This window comes from Hyalella azteca, unplaced genomic scaffold, assembly GCF_000764305.2.
Source record: "Hyalella azteca isolate HAZT.00-mixed unplaced genomic scaffold, Hazt_2.0.2 contig4501, whole genome shotgun sequence".
Classification (NCBI taxonomy): domain Eukaryota; kingdom Metazoa; phylum Arthropoda; class Malacostraca; order Amphipoda; family Hyalellidae; genus Hyalella; species Hyalella azteca.
In genome coordinates this window covers 339,410-364,183 of record NW_025934714.1, presented here as the reverse complement: position 1 = coordinate 364,183, position 24,774 = coordinate 339,410, and the positions used below count along the sequence as shown (strand labels likewise).

Here is a 24,774-nt window from a genome sequence, read left to right as displayed (position 1 = left end):
ATTGCTAGGTATAACATCGATACCCACTGGTCGCTCTCCGCCAAAATACCCGCCTCTACGAAAAAAATACCCGTTCCCCAATTAACTGGTACATCACTGGGTTTGGGACGGAGACACCCGGACACTAAGAGCTGGTAGACTTGCCGTAACTTGCTCCGCGGTATTTAATTGTTGTTAATCGACGGTCTCTTACGACCTTCGTGAATCCAATGTTTTGGCGCCCTTGATGGCTTTTCTTGCTGCGGCCGCGCTTGTGTAGATTCTCAGCCTCAGGTAGAGTCTATTCCGGGACGATAAATTATGTCCCCCGACATAATTTACGACTCGATACCCTTCAGATTCTCTGAAGGGTGTCGTGTCGTCGCCGACGTTTAACTCGTCTGCTGTTGTACGGCATTTTCTGAAATATTCGTTCAAGCGCATATAAGTGTTCGAGGGTATCTTCAGAATCCTGTCATGAAGCTGCCGCCACTTTCGTCATTCGCCAGCGCACGTGTTCCCGTGGTAGTCTCGAATAGCACGTCAACACTACTCCGACCAACTTGGTCACGACGCCAACTAGTACAGACAATTCCACTGTGGCCAACAACGAAGAGTTGCTTTGATTTTACCCTAAACAACCCAGAGTTTTCCCCCATGAACAGGAACAACCACTTCGTCCCATATCTTGCTTTTCGCATTATTCCCCAAATCACACCCTAATAAACATTCGTAACTCCTACTTTAATCAATAAATCCCTAAAATTCAACAATATCGTTACAGTAATTGACTTTGCGGCACTGAATAGCAGCACCAAGAACACTGACGTGCGACTCCTCGTGGCGATAATTGCTTTAGTGGCAGCGTGAAAGCCTATCAACTTAATAATATGCACGCAAATTGTCATTACCGAGCACGCACATGGTAAGAAAATGTACAATATTCGTGATTTTCTGAAGACACCACAAAAGCTGTGTACCAAACCCTGCCCTCAGCCCGCAGCTCCCGGCCAAACTGATCCATGCAGCGATCAATTTAGACTTGTGGCTCTGCTTAAAATTTAATTCTCCAGCAAATTCTATCAATACATCCACCAAAACTTAAAAATTATCATATTCTCGATTCATTGACGCTTGGAAAGACTTCTTCAAATTATAAATACCATATTACGCGGATAGAGACACATGACAACTACATGCATACCGACTGTGAAGAGCGCATACAATCTAATCCAATTTTCGAATTCCAATCCTAAGCCACGGACTCAGATATCGAGATCGGTCTGAATGCCACGAATGCATCAGCCCAACAATGTTTGCCATTTAAAAAAAAGTAAAAAAAACATGCGGAGACCAGGTGCAGGATTGGTCGTCTGAATCAATGGGAGCCGTAATTATGGTTCCTGCTCATATAAACTTTTAACCGAGGCTTTAGAATATAGATCATCACGTTTATCATTTCTTTGATACGACATATTAGAATAATCTTTATTATACTTTAGTTCTTTTAAAGTTTCAAAAATCACTGGACATTTACCTGGAGTTGATATTATAATTATCTTTATTATACTTTTTTCTTTTATAGTTTCAAAAATCACTGGACATTTACCTGGAGTTAATATTGTAAATATCTGTATAATACTTCAATTCTTCTATAGTTTCAAAAATCATTGGTAGTTTGTCTGGAATTAAGTTCAGCTTTAAGTAAGTACGACGTTTCCTAGGGCGAATGTTGTCGCTATCTAAGCAGTGCAGGCAATTTAGGGCTTGACACCAAGCTAATGAATTTACTACGACGGAACTTGAGAGCAAAAATCGATGAATTTACAGCTCATTAGTACAAAATTAGAATAACATCAATCAGGTCCCCGCGAAAGGTTGCATTTCATTCAGTTAAAGGGGCTGAAAAATACAAATAATTTCACGAGCGTAAACAAAAATAGCTTGAAGAATATGTAGAAGAAAAATTTAAAAGGTTAATGACATCTAGGCTTTGATTGGTGAAATCATATGAGAGTTAACACTGAAAAGGACATGTCAACTTCTGAAGTGTGTACAGAATAACCGTACACACTACACGCCACCTGCACGTCGTGTATACAGAGTATGGAATGTTCACTGCTATACATTGTACGGAATGTTCAGTGCACGCTGTACGTAGTACATACTGTGTACGGAATTATCACTGAACGCTGCGCGTAGTGTATACAGAGTACGGAATGTTCAGTGCACGCTGCACGTAGTGTATACCGAGTACGGAATGTTCAGTGCACGCTGCACGTAGTGTATACAGAGTACGGAATGTTCAGTGCACGCTGCACGTAGTGTATACTAATGTTCAGTGCACGCTGCACGTAGCGTATACAGAGTACGCAATGTTCAGTGCACGCTGCACGCAGTGTATATACAGAGTACGCAATGTTCACTGCACGCTGCACGTAGCGTATACAGTGCACGGAATGTTCAGTGCTCGCAGCCTTCGAGTTATCCTTGCTGGTGTACAGAAAAACTTGACAGACCGCCGTCATCGCGCCCAAAACTAAGAGCCTCAACGTCCGTTCAAAACAGAAGTAACAATCAACAAGCTGCGCGACTGCAGATGATCGATTGATGTGTCAAATTGAGGTGCTCTTTGCACTAAATAAAAATCAAACCTAGAAATATATGCAATAATAAATGTAACGCGTGTAAAAACCTTCAGGGCCTTTCTTCTTAAGTACCCAAGCGAAGAAGTGACACACTACCATAATCGATGACATTCATAGCACATCACTCGACGCAGGAATTATACAAACTGCATATAAAATGCATTAAAATTCTCGATATATGTGGCATTATACGGTAGTGGGCTCTGCTTGAACAGTCGCACCGGAAATATTAACAGATATGCTTCCATAAGCAATAAAGTCCAGTAGATTTATGCGTGTCAGTTCAAAATGCTTCCATAAGCAATAAAGTCCAGTAGATTTATGCGTGTCAGTTCCAAGTTTCGTGAATTGCGTGAGGTTCGTAGTAACGACGGTGGTACTTGATGAGTAATTATTCACACGGCTGGAAAATCAAGCGAAGGGAATTGGTCGAATAAACGCGATTTAATTAGCATAATCTTATTAGCATAAAATTACGTAATGAGTGACTTGTTCCAGTTAATACTTCGCTAAAAGCATAAAAGAATTAGATGCCATAGTTACAGAACTGAATTAATAAAGACTTTTAAAGTAAAGCACACCAAATCCAATCGTTCACCGCAAGCGAGTCGGCGCTAGAAGATAAAACATAGATATATATCAAGATCAATCTTATTGATTTATATATAAAAAATATTTCAACGTTGCGAAAAATATATACAGCTAAGTGAGAACGGGATATTTATATAAACGTTCTATTGGTAATTTATAATATACCCAATAAATATTTAGAATTAGTAACCATACACCCGGAGAAAAAGTATCTAAATATTTACCTGGCTTGCATGCTGGGAAGAAGCGATGAAAAATTAAAAAAAAATACGTAGTGGCTACTTACCCTTGTCTGCGTCGCAGGCCCCTAAAACATAACAAAACACGCGTTAAAGCAACATAGGACAAAAAAGCAACACAAAATAAAAATGTAAGCACGAAAGCAAATATAAAAGCAAAACAAAACAAATATAATAATCAGTAAGTAATAATCCAAGTTGGCTCGCAAATCGGGCTGAACATAACAGGCACACATTACACACAATATAAGTACGATTTAGTGGGATGACATTTCAGTAACACAAACGCGGAATAGTGAATGATTTAACACGAGAGTAAATAAGGAGCATGGACAATAAAAATCATAAAATTTTTAGAATACCTTACCTCCGAAAAAATATGCACAAGAAGATGATACCATAACAAACAAGCAAACTATCACACGAAAAATTCTCGTCAAGATGAGTTCCAGCATCGATAAAAAACACGAACTCTTACTTATGACGAATCATACACCATAAAGTAAAATCGAATACTAAATAAAATCCATTTCGTATGGATTGATCTCACCTGACACTGCAGAATGAAGCAGACACTAAACGCCGAACTGGAGTGAACTAAACGCCGAACTGGAGTGAACTTAACGCCGAACTGGAGTGAACCTAACGCCGAACTGGAGTAAACTAAACGCCGAACTGGAGTGAACTAAACACCGGACTGGAGTGAACCTAACGTCGAACTGGATACAACACAAGCGAAAAAACTATTGGCAACACAAAATTGGAACACACGTAATAATGCAGGAGCGAACTTTCGTAATACAGAAAACTGAATAGATGAGGTAGCACAAAACTGAACATATGAGGTAGAACAAAACTGAACCCAGGCTTGAACACAAGAGAACAAGTTGCTACGGTCGTCACGCTCCAGGAGCAGTAGTTAAGCAACACCCTGCCGAACTTCACACTTTCTAAGCGCCAATCAAGAGAACGAATTAAACGGAACAATTGAAGCGAAGAAGACAATGGCACTGAGCCTAGGACCAACGTAAAACAAAACAGTAGCCGTGCTTTCGTCGTAGCTCATTTTATAAAACGTGACTTTCATGGCGGCGAGAAGAACCGTTTCATTGAAACTGCAGTAAGTGATAAAAAAATTATACTTCTTTGCTTGTATAAACTGTATAATTGTACGACAAAAATTATCCGAGGTTTCGATAAGTCTCGGGGTTGGTAACAATAATAAAACGCTGAAAATTATTAGCTTTACACGAAAATAATGGAGCACACAATACCACCTGGAAACTTCACATTTAAAAATTCGCATGATGGAAGCAATTATAATTAACTATCAGGTTTTAATAAGCCCTTTAAATATTCCGGTGTGTAGGACGAGTAGCGTTGCAAATAATGGCTCAAAAACGTAGCTGTCATCCGACTTTGGCTATCCGCGCTCTGATAGCTTAATTCACCGCTTGACTCCATTACTCACACTTGGCTGCAATTACCACCTAGATCAGTACATGAAATTAGACCAACACTAACTCTTTAAATACGAATAAAAATAAGTTGAGGCAAACAAGCAACCATGAACTCAATTCTAAAAATAAAGCAGAACTCACCTTAGACCATTGACGAAGAACTTCTCCGTGATGTAGTCCCTGCAGTTGGAGTTCTCGAAGGCGAGGTAGAACTTGTAGTCGCGGTTGAGCATGTCGAAGCAGCGCGTCGAGCTGGAGCGCGGACAGCGCTTTGTGCCGCACGCGCCGTAGATGTCAACGCCGATATACCGGCCTAGTTCCTGTTGGGTTGCTGGGATAAGTTTAAATTTGATACATAGATCTGGGGCCAATACTTTCAAAAAAAGTTAAGAGATCGTAAGTTCATCAGCCATTCATTAACGGCCTTTCAAGCAAAATCCACCATAGACAAGAAAATAGAGCGTAAGTACATACGTTCACTTAGAGAATTTTGAAAGTATGGCGGTATGGCCCCTTCCTCATACACGTAGATCTGCGTAAAATCGTGTTAGGATTTGCTTTTTAAATCTATTCCTGGGTCATTTTGATGGTAATAGCTGCCTAATCAGGTTAATTGACACGATGAATGTAAATTCAAAATTCAAGATTGGTTAATTGATAGATAGGGTCAAGTGATAATATTAATGTAAATTCCAATTGGTTAATCGAGTTACATAATAAAGTTAATTGATAATATTAATGAAGTTGGGTTAATTGACAAGGTAGATATAATTCCAAATGAATCAATTTATAAGGTTAACCCAAGCTTAATAATTAGTTTCTTGACGGGATGAAAGTTAAGTTAATTAACTCCATGTCAAGTTAATTAACATGATTGATACTGTTTCCTGATGATCGACCTGAATTGATGATCGACCTGAACAATAAGGTGAACATAGTCTTTTGGTATGTTCACTGACGAGGTTAGTGTACCTCTTTTTGCCTACACGGTTTATTCGTGAAGTCAATTACTAAGTTGAATGTTAGTTGGCACTTTGACTGTAAAAATTGGCTGCACTCAAAGGAATAACAAAATACCAAAGGAAATTTTGTTGTATATTTTTCTCTAGCCATGACGCTGCTCACAGTGGCAAAGCTAGCGAACATACCAGGGACTTAGACCTGCTTGCCTAAGTGATGCCAATAACTACAAAATAATATTATTATATGTAGGAGAAGAGACCATCCCAGCCCGCGTCATCCCCGTGCATAATCCCTCTTAGATCTCTGCTTATAATACGACACTGGTATAAGCTATTCTTCCAAAGAATTTCCAAAGGCCGGCTTGTGAATCAATTGTCACGAAAAGTACATGAATCGGCAACAGGCCATGGGCCTATTTCTTAAAAGCCGACCCTTCTATTCTATTCTATATGTTATACGACAGTCCTCACCTTTGCATACTGCAGTCTGTTGTTGCGAGCCCCGCAGTTAGAGACGAACCACGCCACTTGCTTTGACTTGCCGGCCGCATAGTTCACTGTTTGGTTCATTTGTCGGATCACCGGATCATGGTACATATAGCGCTCGTACGGAGCAACTAAGTCGCTGTCGTGGCGATACGTCGCTGTCCAATTAAAAACATTTCCGTGTGAAAAATGCTGCGTATGAAGTGGACATTCCAACATGTACATGATCCACACTTGGTTTGGATCCCTTGTCTCGTGGGGATCACTGAAGTGGTCTTTAAAAACGACCGCGTCGGAGGAAGATAATTCTGAACGCGTCCCAGTTAGAACGCATGTGTCCACTGGGCATTTGAGCTTCATGAAGTGACCGCGACCAGCCTTCATACCCCAAGAATTCATGCCGTTGTACATGAGAATCTTTTTGAGTGCTGGCTGGGATTTTTCTACGTCGCCTCCAACGTCTGGATGGTCAGCGTACATTGGAGGAAGTTCGGGAGGCTTGTACATGAGCTGTGCGGGGATGCGGTCGCCGTGGTCCTCGTCGGGCCACAAGAGGAGTTTTCGATGACCGAGAACACTTGGCTCTGGGAGCTTCTGTCCGCCCTTCATGAACCAGGGTCTTTGATGGGGCAGCAAGGGCGTGTAGTTTGCGGGGACCGCTGCCGTGGGCTCCTCGCGTATAAAAAGTCGAGCGAAATCTGAACTATCCACTTCATTTTTGCTTGGATTTTCTACAATGGCGCCGGGTTGTTCCTTGGACAGAGGGACTTCGTTGTAAACGCGCGGGTCTAGCGCTGTGCCCAGCGCACCTTCAGGCTGTTGATCATCCCCCAGTAGAAGTACGGGGCGTTCAGGGAACCCAGACGGGCGTCGAGCCCCAGTTACGGGGAAGAAGCTCCTGCTGGGGGAATGGACAACCACCAGCAGCAGAGACACGCACGCCACCACCCCGAAGTAGAAGAAGGCGCGGCGGAGCGACACGCGGGGCATGGCTGCGTTATTAGCCGCTGCTACCGCTCTCCTGCCATCGTCGCTGCACATAGAAAACAAACGCTTAGCAATACAAGAGCTGAAAATAGTGATGGGGTTATAGAAAGGGTCCATGAAAATAATGGTTGGCTGTTGAGCACATCATTCCTGCAAAATGCATCACGAAATAGCAAATGGATCAAATAAATCGGCTATCAATCATAGATTCAGCAAATACATAACAGATTACCATTAAACACGTAATTTTTATTACTGAGAAATACGTGACACATAATTAAAATGAACACATCCGAACTGGCAAATTGGTGCCGACAATGTGCCTACGACGTTTAGCTATAATCAGCTTCGGTATTTGCGAACAAACGCGCTTTGTTTTGGCTGCTTCTTGTGGTCTGCTGGTCCACATAATCGCATATGCAAGGACTGGCAGCGACACGATTTGCTCCCTGATGGCAGTAAAGACCAACTCCGGACCATATCCTTTACGATAAGCAAAGGATACATTCGATGTCAGTGCACTGTAGGAAATTACTCATGATATATAAGTCATGATATATAAATAAAATCCTGTTGATAGCCCTAATACATTGGACTTGATGGCATCGTTACCATGATTCAACAAAGAATACGTTTTTTGGCCAACATTCTTAACGTGTTGAAAAGCACTGGAAGTTTAATAAGTACCGCCAGAAAGTAAAATTGGGAAATGGAATGTCGGTCGATGGGTCTTGAAGGCTTTGTAAATGTTAAATTAAATATTCTGATGGTAGGAACACAAACGATCGCTATACAGCCTACTTCTTGCAGCAGTAGCACTATCTGCAACAGCAGCACCATCTGCAACAGCAGCACCATCTGCAACAGCAGCACTCATCTGCAACAGCAGCATCATCTGCAACAGCAGCACCATCTGCAACAGCAGCACCATCTTGGTCTCTGTAAAAATGAGACCGACGAACCACAACAACAACAACAGCAGCACCTCTGCAGCGGCAACACCTCCTACAGTAAAAGTATGTATCTTTTATCAGCAGCCCCTCTGCAGCAGCAAAACCTCTTACAGAAGTATGAACATCCTCGTGGAGCATCATCACCGCTCGGAGCCGCAGCTTCCCTATCAGCAGCAGCACTCTTTACAGCAGCAAAACTCCTCAGCAGCAGCAGTCCTTACAGCAGCAAAACTGCCCTGTACCAGCCGTCCTTACAGCAGCAAGACTCCTCCTCAGCAGCAGCAGCAGCACCTCCTACAGAAGCAGTTTTCCGCAGCAGAAGCAGCCCTCACAGCAGCAGCATGCAGCGCACCCCTGCGGGATATCGACCAGGTGCAGGGGAACGTCAGCTTTAAGGACATCGGCAGCCCAACGGACGACGGAGTTCACAAATTTACGTTCACATGACCAAGATCTTCTTCCTCACCTTGTATGGATGAATTTTTCAGATCCAGCGTTAGCGTTAAACGCTTTCAAGTTACTTCACTATAAGCTGCCTCGTGAGAAATTATATTATATAAAAAATAATCATTTACAAGGCGAACTCACAGTGAGCCTACTGACTCTACGAGTTGTATGAAGAGTCTTTTTTTTCGGTGCTTCAATTACTTCCAGGAATTCATTCAAAACGAGCCATTTTCATTCATGAGATTAGTGTTATGAGTTGATTATTGTAGAGGTCGTGCTTATACAAAGATTGAAATATAATCCATAAAGGATAATTTTATGGATTTATAACTGCGTAATAATATTTTCATAAGATTTTGGAGGTGTTTCTTTGGTAGGTTTTCAAGGTCATTTGTAATGAGTTGTTTTTAAGCACGTGGTACAGCAATATATTTTACGACACATGTTCTCACAAAAGCTTTTCAAGATCTAAAAGCTTATTGATAATGACAGATTTTCAGTTCGTTCGTTGAGGTCCGAGTCACTTTAGAGCTAGTAATATAATGTAGTGCTTTGACCTCCATGATAAAATACTCACTAGCGAGCAATTTTCAGTGTCATTACCGATGATACAGATCACTTCACACCGAGCACTCCACGACGCTTTTAGGCGAATTGAAAGTTACTTTAGTTTATAGCGAGCAGTTCCCGGTGCTTTTATTAGCGTTGACTATCATTTTTAGCGAGGAATTCTTGGAACTGTTATGAGCTTTAAAATATCCTCGTATTTTACGGCAAAAATCCTTTAAAGATCCTTTAATGAGCTTTGAATATTATTTTGTAGCGATGATTTCTCGGCGTCTTTACTAAGTTTTAAGTTACGTCATGGCGAGTTCTCTGTGCCCTTTTTAGCTTTGAAAATTACATTGAGACGAATTCTCGGTGCTTTAATGAGCGTTAAATATTATTTTGCAGTGAGATGTTCTCGGTGCCTTTAATAGGTTTCAAGTTGCGTCATGGCGAGTTCTCTGTGCCCTTTTTACATTGAGACGAATTCTCGGCACTTTAATGAGCGATAAAGATTATTTTGCAGTGAGGTGTTCTCGGTGCCCACTAGCGTTACAAGTTATGTCATAGCGAGTTCTCAGGGCACTTCAATTATTACCATTGAAAATATAATTTATTGTGCAGCAAAGAATTCTCGGTAGTTTTAACAGCTCTAAAAGTTATAAAATAGCGAGGAGTGCATTTATCAGCTCGGTGCATTTACCAGCTCGGTGCATTAATCAGCTTTTTAAAGTTATCAAGAGCGAGGATTTGTCGGTGCTTCTATTATCTTTGAAATTTATGTTGTAGCGACAGACTACAGAGATAAAATATACTTAATGAAGGAATAACATGGGTACGATACACCACACACCATGAACACAGAACTCGCATTGTAATAATATCTGTGGGCTAGGCACACAGGACACAACAGGAGCCCACACAGACAAGTTGTGTGGACACAGAGCTTACAGAGCAACAATCTCTTCAGGCCAGACACACAGGACACAACAGGAGTCCACACAGACACGCTGTGTGGCCAGACACACAGGACACAACAGGAGTTCACACAGACACACTGGACACACTGTGTGGACACAGAGCTCACAGAGCAACAATCTCTTCAGGCCAGACACACAGGACACAACAAGCCACACAGACACGCTGTGTGAACACAGAGCTCACAGAGTTACAATCTCTGCAAGCCAGACACACAGGACACAATTGGAGTCCACACAGGCACGCTGTGTGGACACAGACCTGACAGAGTTACAATATCTGCAGGCCAGGCACACAGGACACAACAGGAGTCCACACAGACACGCTGTGTGAACACAGAGCACACAGAGCATCAATTGCCGCGGCAACGACGGACATCCTGCGAGGACGCGCATGACAAGATCACCATTAGGGCGAAACAAAGGCGGTTTATCGGTGGCCATTCAACTCCCGCAGAAGCGACGGCCATAATCCTACTTAAATTGCCAGGATTGACAAGAAGTGCATTACATGCAGGCATCAATTACGATAAGCAAGGAACTCGTCGAGGACGGGACAATAAGGGCGACTAAATAAATTCACTCCATAGGGGAGTGTTTGTAACTGAAGGATGCTGCTGGCGTAGCAAGGCAAAGTTTCATTGCGATGTTCACAGCTATTCATAATTTGACGGCTAATGGAATAAGCATCATTTATTTAAGGGCTTCAAAACAAAGGCAAACTCTTTATTACGTAAAAAATAATGAAAAAACTGATAACTCTGCGAAATTAATTACATAGGAAACAATTTAAATCGTCACACCACATAATCAGATTAAATTCATCATGTCAGTGTAATTTTTACATTAAAATCATCATACGGAAAAGATAATTCGACCGGAAGAATCTAACTTCATGAAAAAAATAAATTAATGTTTCACCGGTAACACGTACTAGAACACCTGAACGGCAATAATATGATGGCTAAATGGTGGTTCATTTTATTACTAGGACGGAAATAATGGAAGGGAATGACACGAATATGCCGTCGCTGCCTTCGATCAAACCTCGCCATCACGCACGAAGAAATTCGATCCGCGCTGATTAGCGTCGCGTCGGGCTAGATTGTATTACAAAAGGTGAAAGGGTACAAATAGTTTAGGATTAATAATTATGACAGTGTTATTAGGCTGTAATGAGGTATTGAAAAGTTAAAATGAAGTCTTCATAAACTGTGCTACATTCAATCACCTGCATTGTTGATTCGCAAAGCGAAATCAAAAATTAAAAAAATTGGTCGAAGGAAACAAGACTTGATCAGTGTCATACGCAAAGAAAACGCATCAATAAATTTTTCAATGACGTTTTAAAAACTGCACAGAAGGGTAAAACAAATAAGTCAATAATCAGAGAAACAAACGCTCAGGAGGTAAACTTGAATGAAGACTTGCCGAAAATGATCCCCAACGTCACAATCGGAAGAAATGAAGAGTCCATCAACACGCACTAACACATCTTTGAATACTTCCTATGATCAGGAGTATTTTCGCACACTTATATCAAATCAAAATTTGAAAGATTCATGATACATTATAATTCAAATCATTTTTTGACCAGACAGAATGTCAATACATCGTCGAGCAAAATGGTTCTCCCACGCTCAAGTTCCATTAAATAATTAAACTTTTAGCAAGTCATTTCTGAGCTTACAAATCCAACAATAATTGATCTGTCCGAAAGTGAAATGAAAGGGTTTGAACACGCATCGCTCATTAAGATAGTGAAGGGGAATTGCCAACGCATTTGATCGTCAACCTAGCTCAATACACATCGACCACAGCGCATGTGAGAGCTGCAAATAATAAGCAAATGAATGCCCCGAGATGAGAAGTATGGTTGCCGATCAAGAGAAATTTTCAATATTAACTACAACTGTACCATTTAACTGCTTTAGGTAGACCATAAAGGACAGCGTGGTGGACATAAAAAGGATGCTTATCGCAACAGCAGGATGCCGATGCTGAGACAGGATGCATGCGTAAGCCAATATCTAAATAAATGTGAAGAAAAATAGCGCGGATTAGATAATCAGGACTAGCTGGAAAATTAATTAAATTAACACAACATAATATAATGCAGAACATAATGATACTGAACTCCAACATAGCCCTAAAATTCCCTAAGAAGAGAAAAACGTGAGAAAAGTATAACAAACTCGTATCCATGACTATAAGAACTCATATAATTAATAACAAAAATTTACTAACTGTTGCACTGATAATGATTTCAACATTCAAATCCTAAACGATTTGCTTCAACCTCTCATTTAATCCGCACCACAGTCTCCAAATTCCATTTTCAAGATACAGAGATACGGGATCCAAACAAATGCATTCACGATGAAAACTAAAAAGTTTCCTATTTGATAGCACGTGACTTTTTTGTGATGAGAAATCAAATTCAAATTTTCGGATTTCTGCCATGGTCATAAATAAGAATTATCAATTTAAAGCGTGCCATTTGATTTTTAATTCAGGAGTGAATTTAAATAACCGTATAAAGAACGTAGGCCTTAGAGCTGAATGATATAGCTAATCAAAGACAAACAGGAACTATGCATAACTCAAGAAATTCAAATAAGAACTATTCATATCCAATTAAAGTCAAGTGGGAATTGTACACGTGTACATTGTACATATCTAAATAATTAAAGCCCCTAGTTAGATGGCGCATATCATACTCCTCCTTTTATGTGTGAATATCATACCTAGATATGATACTTATCGTACTATATATACGTATTACTTATCAAGTTAAAATCAAGTTGAATTCATACATGGTTTCTTATAACATCAAAAAACGCAATAAACATGTCTATTCCAAGTGGAACTGATCCAGCGCGCTCCAACAACAAGGGTAGTTGCAGGTGTGAACCCAGGACAGGTGTTAAAACACCTGCACTACTACGCCTATTTTTGCACGAGTAACTACCGTGTAACCGCTGCTATTCACACGTGTACAGTGTAGCCGCTGCTCCACACGTGTACCGTGTAGCCGCTGCTCCACACGTGTACCGTGTAGCCGCTGCTGGACACGCGTGTACCGTGTAGCCGCTGCAGTGTAGGCGTGTATCATGAAAGCGTCGCTGGGCGCATGCAGCGTGCGACTAATGCAGTACACTCGTTACACTCTGTACACTGAAACATGTAGCCAAGTCGCTAAGTCGTAGCTAGATCATATTATACGGCGCATAATGAAGCATGCAAATCATGAAAACTTCAGACTTCTGAGGGAGCTTTTTAGTCAAATTGATGACCAACCTCTTATCAACAGACATCATTAATAACAGAATTCATACAATACACGCAATAATATGTGTAATAACAGAATTAATACAATACACACAATAATATGTGAAAGAATGTATGTAAAGAAGTTAGCACTCACACTGAACTGAAGCGGTGTGAAGTCTGGCAGCGCCGTGCCCAGGCTGATTAGGTGTCAGGTAGCACTGATACCGCCCAACACTACACTCTCATTGACTATTTTCTGACATCGTCACATCACTAGTGAATCTGCACAGGTCAAAAATATGAGGGCAAATCAATCGCTTGACATATTTATTACTCTCAAATGAGAGTTTGTTCAATTTTTTGTATAATTCAATGAAAGGAGGTTTTATTAAAATTCGGATAGCAGGTATGCAGTTTATAGCCTACTAAATAGCATGGCGCTATGTTAAAAATTTATAAGTTAGTGGGTCTTTAATCTGAGATTTGACTATTCACTGTCTCGTCACAACGAAAATATCGCTAAGAAACAGACTTGATTTTTCTTATAAGGATTATGATACTAGATTAAATAAGTGGCTGTAACTTATTAAGTTTGGACTTTATAGATAACAACAAGTGAAATTACGGTAGGAGAATATAATCTAATTGTAGTGAATAGGAAAATTACAGCTTTAAATTTTAAGCGTAAAACTTTTTTAAGACTATATCTAGATTTTTTATCATCATAGATGAACTATATGCAGTGAAAGCCAAAGAGTAATATTGCAGTCCTACGTGATTTTGCTGAAAATCTCAGAGTAAAGAAAGCGAATGAATTCTATCGATAATTCATTATTGTTTTTCTTTAGGATTCATTGAATAATTTATCGAAAAATTCACAACAAGTGAAACCATGTAACACGAAAAGACGTCTGTCTATTAACGTATTTTTTTATTCAGACGCTGAGATCCGCGAGAAAAAAAATTCAGAATCGAAAGTTTCTCACTCAAGATGAAAAATATACCGAGACAGAAAAAAATTGACAAGATTTTAATGTAATGAATGCCACACAGACCTCGATTAATAAATAAATATTTCATAGTAATTAATAATGAAAGGATACATTTCTTAGATTTCTTTCAGCCTACAAGATGAAAAATGGGACTAGAGAAAGAAATTGATAAAAATGCTAGATGGAGTTTATTCCAAGAGTAACAGTTTCAAGTCCAACGAAACGCGTGTCAATTATCGTTTGCTTAAAGAACTATAAAAACAGCTTAGGTCTTTCCTACAAGTACTAGAATTGTACACTTAGTTGTGAAAAGGAGAAGTTGCATTTCGCATCAACGTGTGCCCTTGTTTAAAATCTATTTTTTTTTAAAAAGGTCTCCCACACTCACCATTCCAACAAAAGGGAATTAATTTAAATTATTAATCTCTATTAGCTAAGAAATACCCATCAAATACTACCCGAATTAAAAATGGATATTATCCTGGAGAGTTTCTCAGTGGCGGAAAAATTGAACGCGCTCAATGCACTCGTCCCATCCTACCAAGAACGTCTGAAAGCAATATTTCGCCCACTAATTAGTCCCCGAATTCCGAATAAAACTGACACTCCGGTAGCGGTTCCAGTTTAAAGAAAATGCGATTTTCTCCTGAAACCTAACAACCAGTCACGGCATAGAATGAACATCCAAATTCCAGCAGGTTACCATCATGAATATTTTATAAGGGGGGTACGATCAATTAGGTTTAAACCCCACTGACTGCCAATCTAGGCTGGAATATTAATTTTAGTATTTTTAGGATACACAATTTCAATCTCGCCTTTTAATAAATTTAACTAGTATTTGAGAGTACGGTATGTATACACACGGAAAAAAAACAGATTTTTGTCACAGTGGAATTAGTGGTGGGATGGTCGTTGAATTATGTTGGGCGGTAAATATTAATTTAATAAAGAAAGTTAAAAATTAATCTACGTACCATCAATCATGAATCGGGATCGACAGGGCACCTAGCTGATAAGTTGGAGCAAATAATCGTTATAAATAAGGGATTTTCAAAAGCGCCATGGGAGTTGCGAACCGAAGGATGAATAATAGGCAAACTTGAAGTCAAATTCCATCAGTAATGCTGAAAAAAAGTCACTACAGTTGTTAGGTTCCACCCTAATTTCACGTTCTGACATCCACCTTTGATTCACTTCAATTAGTTCTGATACTCAAATGGGATGAGTTCTATAACATAATAATTAAGCGTTGACTATCGTCAACCTCTGACGATAATGAGAGAAAGAGACTACGATGAACTTCCAAGTTGCACGCCGGCCGTTGCCATCCTTATCGCGATCGATAGCGACTGATATCGCCATGGCGATGTTGCGACGCACGGGCGTTAGCACTGCGTTTACAAACTCCACATTGCGTTACATGAATTTGTTCGTAAAACTAAAGTTTCATGAACATTCACAGCCCGTGTTTCCTTCCACAAATATGGTCGGGCTAAGCTAATCTTGGTGAAAATAATTGTGGTGTAACTGATAATATATTTAGCCTTCTTATTACGCATAATACGAAAGAAATTTAATTACCTCTTAAGCAATAGGATCAAAGAAACCCTAACATTAGTTGAGGTTTGATCAATACACGTTACAGGGACGGTTTTGCAGTCGCGCTTTCGGGAACTTGCACGCGCAACGCACACACAACCTACCACTACCGCTGCCACCGCGGCACTGACAGACGCGGCTCACGAGGATGCGATGGAAATTCTGGCATTGTAAGTGCCGTTCATTTATCTACATTCATGCAATTATGAAATGCCACGGTTGACATCAAACCAGACTAGATTCTTACTTTGTTTGAAATGAAACATGGTCAAATATGATTATCAATTTGTTTTCAAGAAAATCGCAACTGAGATAGCAGGATTGAACACTGAACGCATGCGCGATTCAGCAGTTCATCAGGCATCAGCTGTTAGTGAGCAAGCCCCGCATTCATCCTTTGACCACCCATGCTCTCTACACGTCCACGTCCTTGCTCAATAATGCCACGAAATCAGAAGACAATAATTAATTAATGATTAATTGTGATAGATGACCAGTTAATGAATTGTTGCAGAGAAACAAATCATCAATTGTGGCAGACAAACAGTTGATTGATGGGCAGAGGCTTACGATTTCCAGCTTAGGTAGTTTTTAGGGGCCAAATTCGTGGAGATGAATGGGAGATAGGGTTCTCGATGCTCGAAAAGGAAGATGACATCACAGACATGAACGATAATTTAGTAGTTGCAAGTATTGGAGTATGAGAGAATTATACTACAATCAAACTAATCTCTTCAGTTCATAACAAAGGAAATCACAACCATTCACTGTTGAACGTATATTTTTAAAACTTACAATACCAAATATGAAATTAAAAAACAATAAATAATTTAGGGGAAACATTTTTTCTCGACTGCGAGTCGATCCTTCTGAGAGTTTTGAAAGGACACAAAGCAACGGAGGTACATGGCGCAATACCTTTAAAAGGAAGGAATGCCTTTAAAAGATCACAGACAAGTTATTTGCGTGGTTTACCGAAGGTTGGCCCTTAAAAACTGTCTATGATTTTTATCAAGTTGATTGAGGAACGGAACGAAATCTTTTTACGTTGTGTCCTTAGGGAAGTTAATTATAATTGGTTTACACGTAAATTTTACATGCGACGAATTTATTACGTACATCACTTGCGCGACGATTCTAACATGATTTTATTGCAGTGATATTTTAAGCAGCGTTTTTTATGCATTTTGCATGCAAGGTTTCTTGCATGCATTTTACAGGCGGTGTTTTTTACATGCGTTTCGTGCTGCTGCATACGCAAGGTTAGAAGGCTGCGAGGCTGCATAGCTATCGCCTACGTGACCATATCAATACCGTGGTGAAGAGTCGACGCTCGGTGCCTTACATACTCAGGGTGTTGTACTGTGCATGCCACGTCAGAGTGCTTAGAGTGATCATAGCTGGAGGAGTCTGATTGAATTATAATATAATGTAATATAATGTAATGCAATATAAAATAATATAATATAATATANATTCGATGATCATACAAGTATTAATAAAATAGATGATGAATCAAATGCTTCGAAATTCAACACAAGTAGTAATTATTAAAAAAGTTACTTTTTAAATATTTATGGTATGAATTTCCGTTTTACCGTTCGAAATAACTAAGAAACTCTGACGATCGAGCAGGTTTTACCATTTTAATTTTCTCTCGAATCAGCACAGTCATTTCGAGAGCAAATAATGATACCGAATTGAATACCCAAAAAAATACAAATGTTAACCCGAAAATTAAAAATATAAATATCATTGATAGTAAAAAACTTTGAACACATCAACTGAAGATCATGTCCCTTTATTCATGAGAAATAAATAAGGTAATAATTCGAAAAAGAAAGGCACTTCGGCTGCCTGTTAAGAAAAACTCCCGTTAATCATAAATGAACAATTGCGTTCGGACGGAAAAAAGCAGGAGTTCAGCGTGAGTGCTTCTGTTTGTTCACAGCACACGCCGAGGCTTGAGGCCTCGTGTTTAGAATACAACGGACGCGGTACATGTAACCGGGGTTGCTTTTCCTTGGAAACATGGCTTCGGATTCCGTATTTTCGCTCATTTGAAGCAAAATGCTGGAACAAGCATTTCCTGCATTGTACCATAACGTTTTACGATGGAAAATTTTATTCGTGAAAATTAATGTGAACAAGCTTGAGAATTCCAGCGAGATCAGGATATGCCATCGACTTTGAGCCACCATTAAACATGGTTAAAAAAGTATGAGCATTGAAACGCTCACTATTTGTTCACTGAAACGAAGGATCCCTTTATCTTGTTTTACTGCCGAGGCTATTAACTAAAGCTAATGTAACAGTGGACAAAATTCACAGAAAACAAATGTGAAGATAGGGTGGTAATATACCAGATTTAGATTACTAAATAGACTCAAGGTTTTATGATTAAATTGTTTAGGGCGGGCAGCTGACATGTGTCCCGCACTGAAAAACCTCCCGACAACATCTTGGTCGTAAACGCCTCGTCAACATGGGTCGTAAAAAAGAAACTCTGATGATAAGGGGCGACGTTGAGCTAGTAAACATTCTTATCATACCTAAATTCATGAACAATATACAAAGATATAATTCAATTGATCGATGGACCACCTGCAAGGAGGTGTGTGTAATATACCAGACCACGCCAGCATTGTGGTTTAATAACAGAGCAGCACAAGACTGGTGCAAGCATGTCAACACGAATAAAGTTACATGATCAAAGGCGCCGAAACTGTCTTTCAATTGGAAAAGCTATTAAATTTAAAGTGCTTCGGCGGAGATTTTTGATAGAGAAGTATTGTTTTTGCTGCGCTTTGAACTCATGGCCAAATATTAAAGCTGCCCGCTCACTATGATCTCCATGGAACGACGCTACGGCGGGTCTTGTGTGCCACGCAGACACACCGCCACGACGCTGTGTAAAACTCGAGCAAACAAAATACAAACACGAACAGAAATTTCCCGAAATATATCAAAGTTTACATGATTTATCGATGAGACTCTTGTCAGGAACCCGCATACCAACATGGCAAGTTACCAAGACAACGATTTTTTTGCGCTCAATCATGCGGGACCGGCACGGTACTCATGTGATGCAAGTCTAACTATATAGTTGACCAAAACATTTCCCTCGTTAAAGATGAACCACAAATATAAGTGATTAACTGGGTTAGAGAGGATTCATACAAGAATATCTATCGATGGCAATAGTAGGTATGTATTTATTTACTTTGAATTTGCATGACATTATAATTATATACGATACTTCTTACTTCCGAATCGAAATACTTCATAATTAATTGAAAAAAATTTATTTCTAAAAATTGAACATTCATTATTGTCTTGCTTAAAAACCACGATGAATCAAATCTTCAATGACGCATGAATTCGAGCCATGACCACGTATACATTATGGTCCTACCTGAAAAACTCGTTTTCTACACAAAAATCGTTCAAGTTTTTCCACATAAATCGTTTTCTATGAGGCGATTATACAGGCTCATTCCTGCACTAATGCTTTCTTCAATGTCACATATACTCCAGTTACTCAACTTCACATAAGAGACACACAAAAGTATTGTCTGATATTTATCAACAAATCTCTTTATAAATACTACGTATAATGGATGAAATGCATCAACACTTCATGGCATAGCAGCTGTTTCATAATCAACTTAGGTAATCAGCAACTAATGATTGAGAAAGATTGTTATGATTCTATAAACGCGCGACGCGTGACGCAGTTAGCAAAAACTTCTGTCGTATCGAAATTCGCTAAAGAGGAAATGCGGCGTAAGTTTATGTAAAAAGCAATTCTCTATTTATTTACAAAATATTTCTATTTTTCATCTGCTCCATCACTGATGTGCAGCTCGGAGCAGTATTTTGCAATTCATCAATTAAACTTTCTAAAATTTCATTTCGAAATTGGTCGAAATCAATTTTGACCCAATCTCTTCAAAAAATACAACTTATATATTATTTTTCAAAAGGATGTCGTTAATTGAGAGCGCAAAAAAAAGTATATCTCGACTGTTAAGAAACTATATACGGAGGTAACTTGACCCAATATAACAAGGAGGTTGGCGCTCTCACTTCTTCATGCGTTCATGAGGACTTGGTTGTTCACCACCAGCCTAACATCCACACGAGCATAAAGTTACATCAAATTATAACTCTGAAGGCAAAGACCAGTGGGGTATTTGGAACCTTAGATGTGAATTTCGATAACTAAAACTATTTTACAACTGAATCAAAAAAGATGTGTGATAGTAGCATACACCCAAAAGAACAAATAAAAATGGCTACAGACTCACGGACGAATGCTAATACGGTAACGCATATAACGAACTAAGATAATAAATTTTGTTAAAAAACGGTAGACTATTTTTAGCAATCACGTTAGTGCTCGCACATGTGACCTCGCAACGAAATATACAGACGGGGAACGACTATTTAAAAGCACAAGTCATGTACTCGTAGTACTGTAGACAATAATTGACCAGATAACCTGAGAAGTGATTTTTAATTGCCAGAAACAAGTGCCGGCGCTAGTTTACATGGCATCACACCCTACCTCCGTACGAGAGACAACGTCGGTCAGAGAAGAGAATAAGAAGAGGTCGCTCACGTCAAACACCACAAGCGAGATGGAGACTAGCGAAGGAGGCAGATGCTGATTTTTATCAGCATCATGTAATAAAAGATCCAAGAGAGCAATCGCCAGAGAAAAATGTTAGAAATTAAATAAATAGCACGAAATAATTTTAACGCCAAAATAGGTAGGTATGCAAAATGGAAACATATCAATAGACAAACTAAATTATAAACGGGAGAGAGGGCTGAAACAATGAAAGCAGAATAAAATTTATAGAAGATAAAGGGCAATATAAGAAGATTGGCCCAAAAAACTGAGCCAACGAAATTTTAGCAAAAAAGAACATGCAACGAAATGACGGAGACAAATAATAGCGAACGACATGAGAATAAAAACACGGACACCAGTAATGAATTAACAGACAGCAACAATAACCATACATAAAATAATAATAAATATACGGGCAATAGCACAAATAAATATACAAAGAACACCAATAAAGATACAAGGGACAGAGCGACATGTACGAGTCCCGGCAGTTCCACAGCTCACCAGCAGATGCGACCGTCGCCCCGAGCCTAGTAATAGGAGGTCAGCATCAGCTGGTCTGCCCATAATAGCATGAAATATTCGAAGCAAAATCAGCTGGAATCACACGTGGTAGTATAACTGCACGGACCACAGCAGTTTATATAATCGAAGGCAAACATCAGTTAAGTAACCGGTGGATAAAGATGCTTAGTAGCCCACCAATGGGGCTTAGCAGGCCAGTTAATGGTTCATCAGCAGGCCAGGCTGGTCTCATAAAAAGATAACGGAACATAAATCGGGGTCAGCTGTAAACACCGGCCCAGATCACGAGGCGAAAAACAAGCAAGGCGTTCCTACGCCAACAGGGCACTACTGGGCACGGCGCCCCTACGCCAGCAGGGCACTACTGGGCACGGCGCCCCTACGCCAGCAGGGCACTACTGGGCACGGCGCCCCTACGCCAGAAGGGCACTGAAGGGTAGGCTGTAATTTGGTTGGTATTCTGTAATTAGCTGTGCCGAAATTATGAATTTTGTTGTTATGAATGGAAAAATTAGCATGTTGTGGTTAGATATGAAAAAATTAGGTATGTTGTAGTTAGATGCGAAAAAATTAGGTACGTTGTAGTTAGATATAAAAAAATTAGATACTTGTAGTTAGATATTAAAAAATCAGGCATGTTGTTGTTATGAGTATGGTAAAATTTGATTTATTGTAGTAAGGTCAGCGGCAAATTAGTTCTAGTTAATTGTGGCGTAACTAACTAGATTACTTGAACATCACGGCGTAACTAAACTAGAGCATACCAAATTACGCAGTAATTATGATGTAATACCAAATAATTAGGCATTCCAAATTTCGCAGCAACTCGGCTTATATTGGGAACACCTATTTAGATAATTGATGGAATACGATCACGCCGAACATCGAAGAAGCTGTTGCCTCACCTAACCATATTTGTCGATAACATCCACTCATCCAGTGTACCTATTCATTTTAATTTTATTTCAATAAATAAACCCAGGTCAGTACGTAGTACGTACAGTGAACGCGCATTATTTTACTGAAAATAATACAAACTTGTACATAAATCTAAGATCAAGTTCGGGCAACGACAAGTTCTCGGGCATTCGAACCCACTGTACGATAGGTATTGGATAGCATGGGTTAGCTTTGTGCATGCATCACTAGTTGGCAAGCAGTTCTCACCTACGGAATATTAGTAGGTATAAATACATATCGTAAATACTATCTTATCTTCTATGCTACATAAGCTAATATTTTAATGTGAGAGCATTGTAAACTGAACAAATTTAAACAACTGATTTTACAATTAAGTCGAAGAGTCAAGAAATTTTATGCGGGTTTCGTGACCTGAATCCATTCCGCACCGCACCACATTTATTTGACGCCCATTTAATTTTAAGCTGACGATTTAAATTTACCATTAATTAAACTTACGATATGCGTTTGAATTGATAACTTATTAAATCTTATATTACGGTGAACCGCAACTTTTCACAACTACAACTACAAAAACTATCACGTTTCGTGTCTTCCGTCATAATCATAATGGGATGATGCAGTTGCAGTATTGAACAATTATTGTGGGGTTAACTCTCCACTGAACGAAAAGAGACGAGAAAGAACACTCGAAAGCTATCATACGAATGTCACCATGTATCTTCATAATAAAAAGAATATTCAAGTGTTGATGGAAGAAGTAAGGTAATGTGTTACTGGGTAGGCTGACTGACACCACTTCACCAGGCATGATATAAAAAAGATTCAACTCTTGGTGGTTAGGCGCTTCCTGTCAGCTACAATTCGGCATCAATTTCTTTGGGTTCTACTTACCTAATTATAGGAGTCATTTGCTGTCAATGCACAAACTTCAACATTCACTTTAACGAACATATTTATAACTGAAAGCACAAATACCGAAACGTTTATCAGGCCTTTCGGCAGATGCTTCTGTTCGCTCACCAGAAGTCAATGGCAGTAAACCTTCACTCGCGACATCTCGATCATGACTGATGCTTGCCGCCAGTGATTCCCGGACGGTGTTCGTCCGCGAGGCGCGTGAGTTAACAAGCACCTGTCCGTCAAATTATGGAGAAGCCCTACACTTCTGGTATTTCCTTCTTAACTACTGATTACTTACGCCTAAGGGCTCCGACTCTACGACTTGAACATAATTATGCGTACGTTCATGCAGGAATGTTTAACTTTCGCATTTTCCTCAATTGAGTTTATCCAGGCATTGAACTTGTCCAGCAGCATTTAATTTTAATAAAATATATTAATGTTTGTAAAATTTTTTATCCAAAAACATCATTGATGTATCAGAAAGAAGTATTAATGTTGAAGCATACGAAACGTCGTCCCTGTACTCATGTAAACTTCAGAAACTCATGCTCTCGGGTTGCGCGGAATGAATGTTATACAACGTATCACGCGAGATTGCGTATAAATGTTATAGTATGTCCGTAAATACCGAGGAAATATCAGCAGTAGAAAATCAGTGAGCAAACAAGCTTGGAACTCAAATGTGGGCTTGAGAAATAAACGTCAGCAACGGAAAAATTAATCACAATGCAAATAATTATAAACGTTTTGAGGTATAAATAATCCTGTTAGCAGAGGTGGGCAGTAGCGCGCTACATTTTCATTAGCGGTAGCGGCGCTACATTTAAGGCAATGTAGCGATAGCGGTAGCGCCTGCTACATATTTAAGTAGTGATACGAGGTTTTGCAGCTACAGCGCTACCGCTACATTTATAGATAAAGCCTTTAGATTTTACTTATTAGTATTAAATATTATTTAAAAACCAGCATGATGCATACATAATATAAATTACTGAATAAAACGGTAGGAAAGATTTCGGTGTAATGTTGTCATCCTCAGCCTGTTACTAGTGTCAACATGTTAGTTGTTACTTGTTAAGTTGTAACCAGTTACAACTTACAGGTATTTTTTTCATGTTTCAGTTTGCTTACAGTTATTTTTACGCAGTTATTTTTATATTTCACCTTCCCTACATGGATGTCTACTCTAATCTGCCAATCTCATAAGTAATCCACATATATATACAAATAAAAGACTGATTTTTTATATGTATAAGTGGATAATTTTTGTGATTGGTAGATTAAAGTAGACATCCATGTAGGGAAGGTAAAACATGAAAATAACTGTAACTTTTATTTACTGTATCTAACCCGTACTAGTTCGGTTAGGTTAATTGTGCCTTCCGAGAAGTAAACGAATTCCTGTCAAACCGTTTTCGTAAATCCTGAAAACTAGAAATTTTTCTTGCTACCAAGAGAGCTATATTGTAAAGCAATCTTCCTTAGCTGCCCTTCCATCCCGTTTAGGAGCTGGCAACGTTCCAGATTTATTAATAAAAACACATTTCTGTCTCCTAATGCAACATGAACGTTAAATTGGGCAATGTTTGGGTGTTTTTTCAATCATTATAAATTAAACGTATATTAAGACATTCGTCGTAA

General features: G+C 39.3%; 2 protein-coding genes across 4 annotated transcripts; one reads left to right on the top strand and one right to left on the bottom strand.

Annotated features, from left to right (window-relative positions):
• Positions 1-3,177: 3,177 nt before the first annotated feature.
• LOC108669370 (glycoprotein 3-alpha-L-fucosyltransferase A) lies at positions 3,178-23,285 on the bottom strand. Of its 3 annotated transcripts, none has more exons than XM_047880038.1 (5): positions 23,122-23,285; positions 13,703-13,830; positions 6,351-7,398; positions 5,059-5,237; positions 3,178-3,525 (listed from the first exon to the last, which is right to left on the bottom strand). In XM_047880038.1, exons 3-5 carry the CDS (start codon positions 7,353-7,355, stop codon positions 3,501-3,503), a joined length of 1,209 nt encoding a protein of 402 aa, XP_047735994.1. In that variant the 5' UTR covers positions 7,356-7,398; positions 13,703-13,830; positions 23,122-23,285; the 3' UTR covers positions 3,178-3,500. The 3 variants fall into 3 exon arrangements, with proteins under 3 accessions (XP_047735994.1, XP_047735995.1, XP_018012174.1); XM_047880039.1 differs by having other exon boundaries at positions 23,251-23,272; XM_018156685.2 differs by lacking the exon at positions 23,122-23,285 and adding an exon at positions 16,125-16,240.
• Positions 8,119-8,700, top strand: LOC108669369 (protein bric-a-brac 1-like). The gene has a single exon (XM_018156684.1). It carries the CDS (start codon positions 8,119-8,121, stop codon positions 8,698-8,700), a length of 582 nt encoding a protein of 193 aa, XP_018012173.1.
• Positions 23,286-24,774: the final 1,489 nt, after the last annotated feature.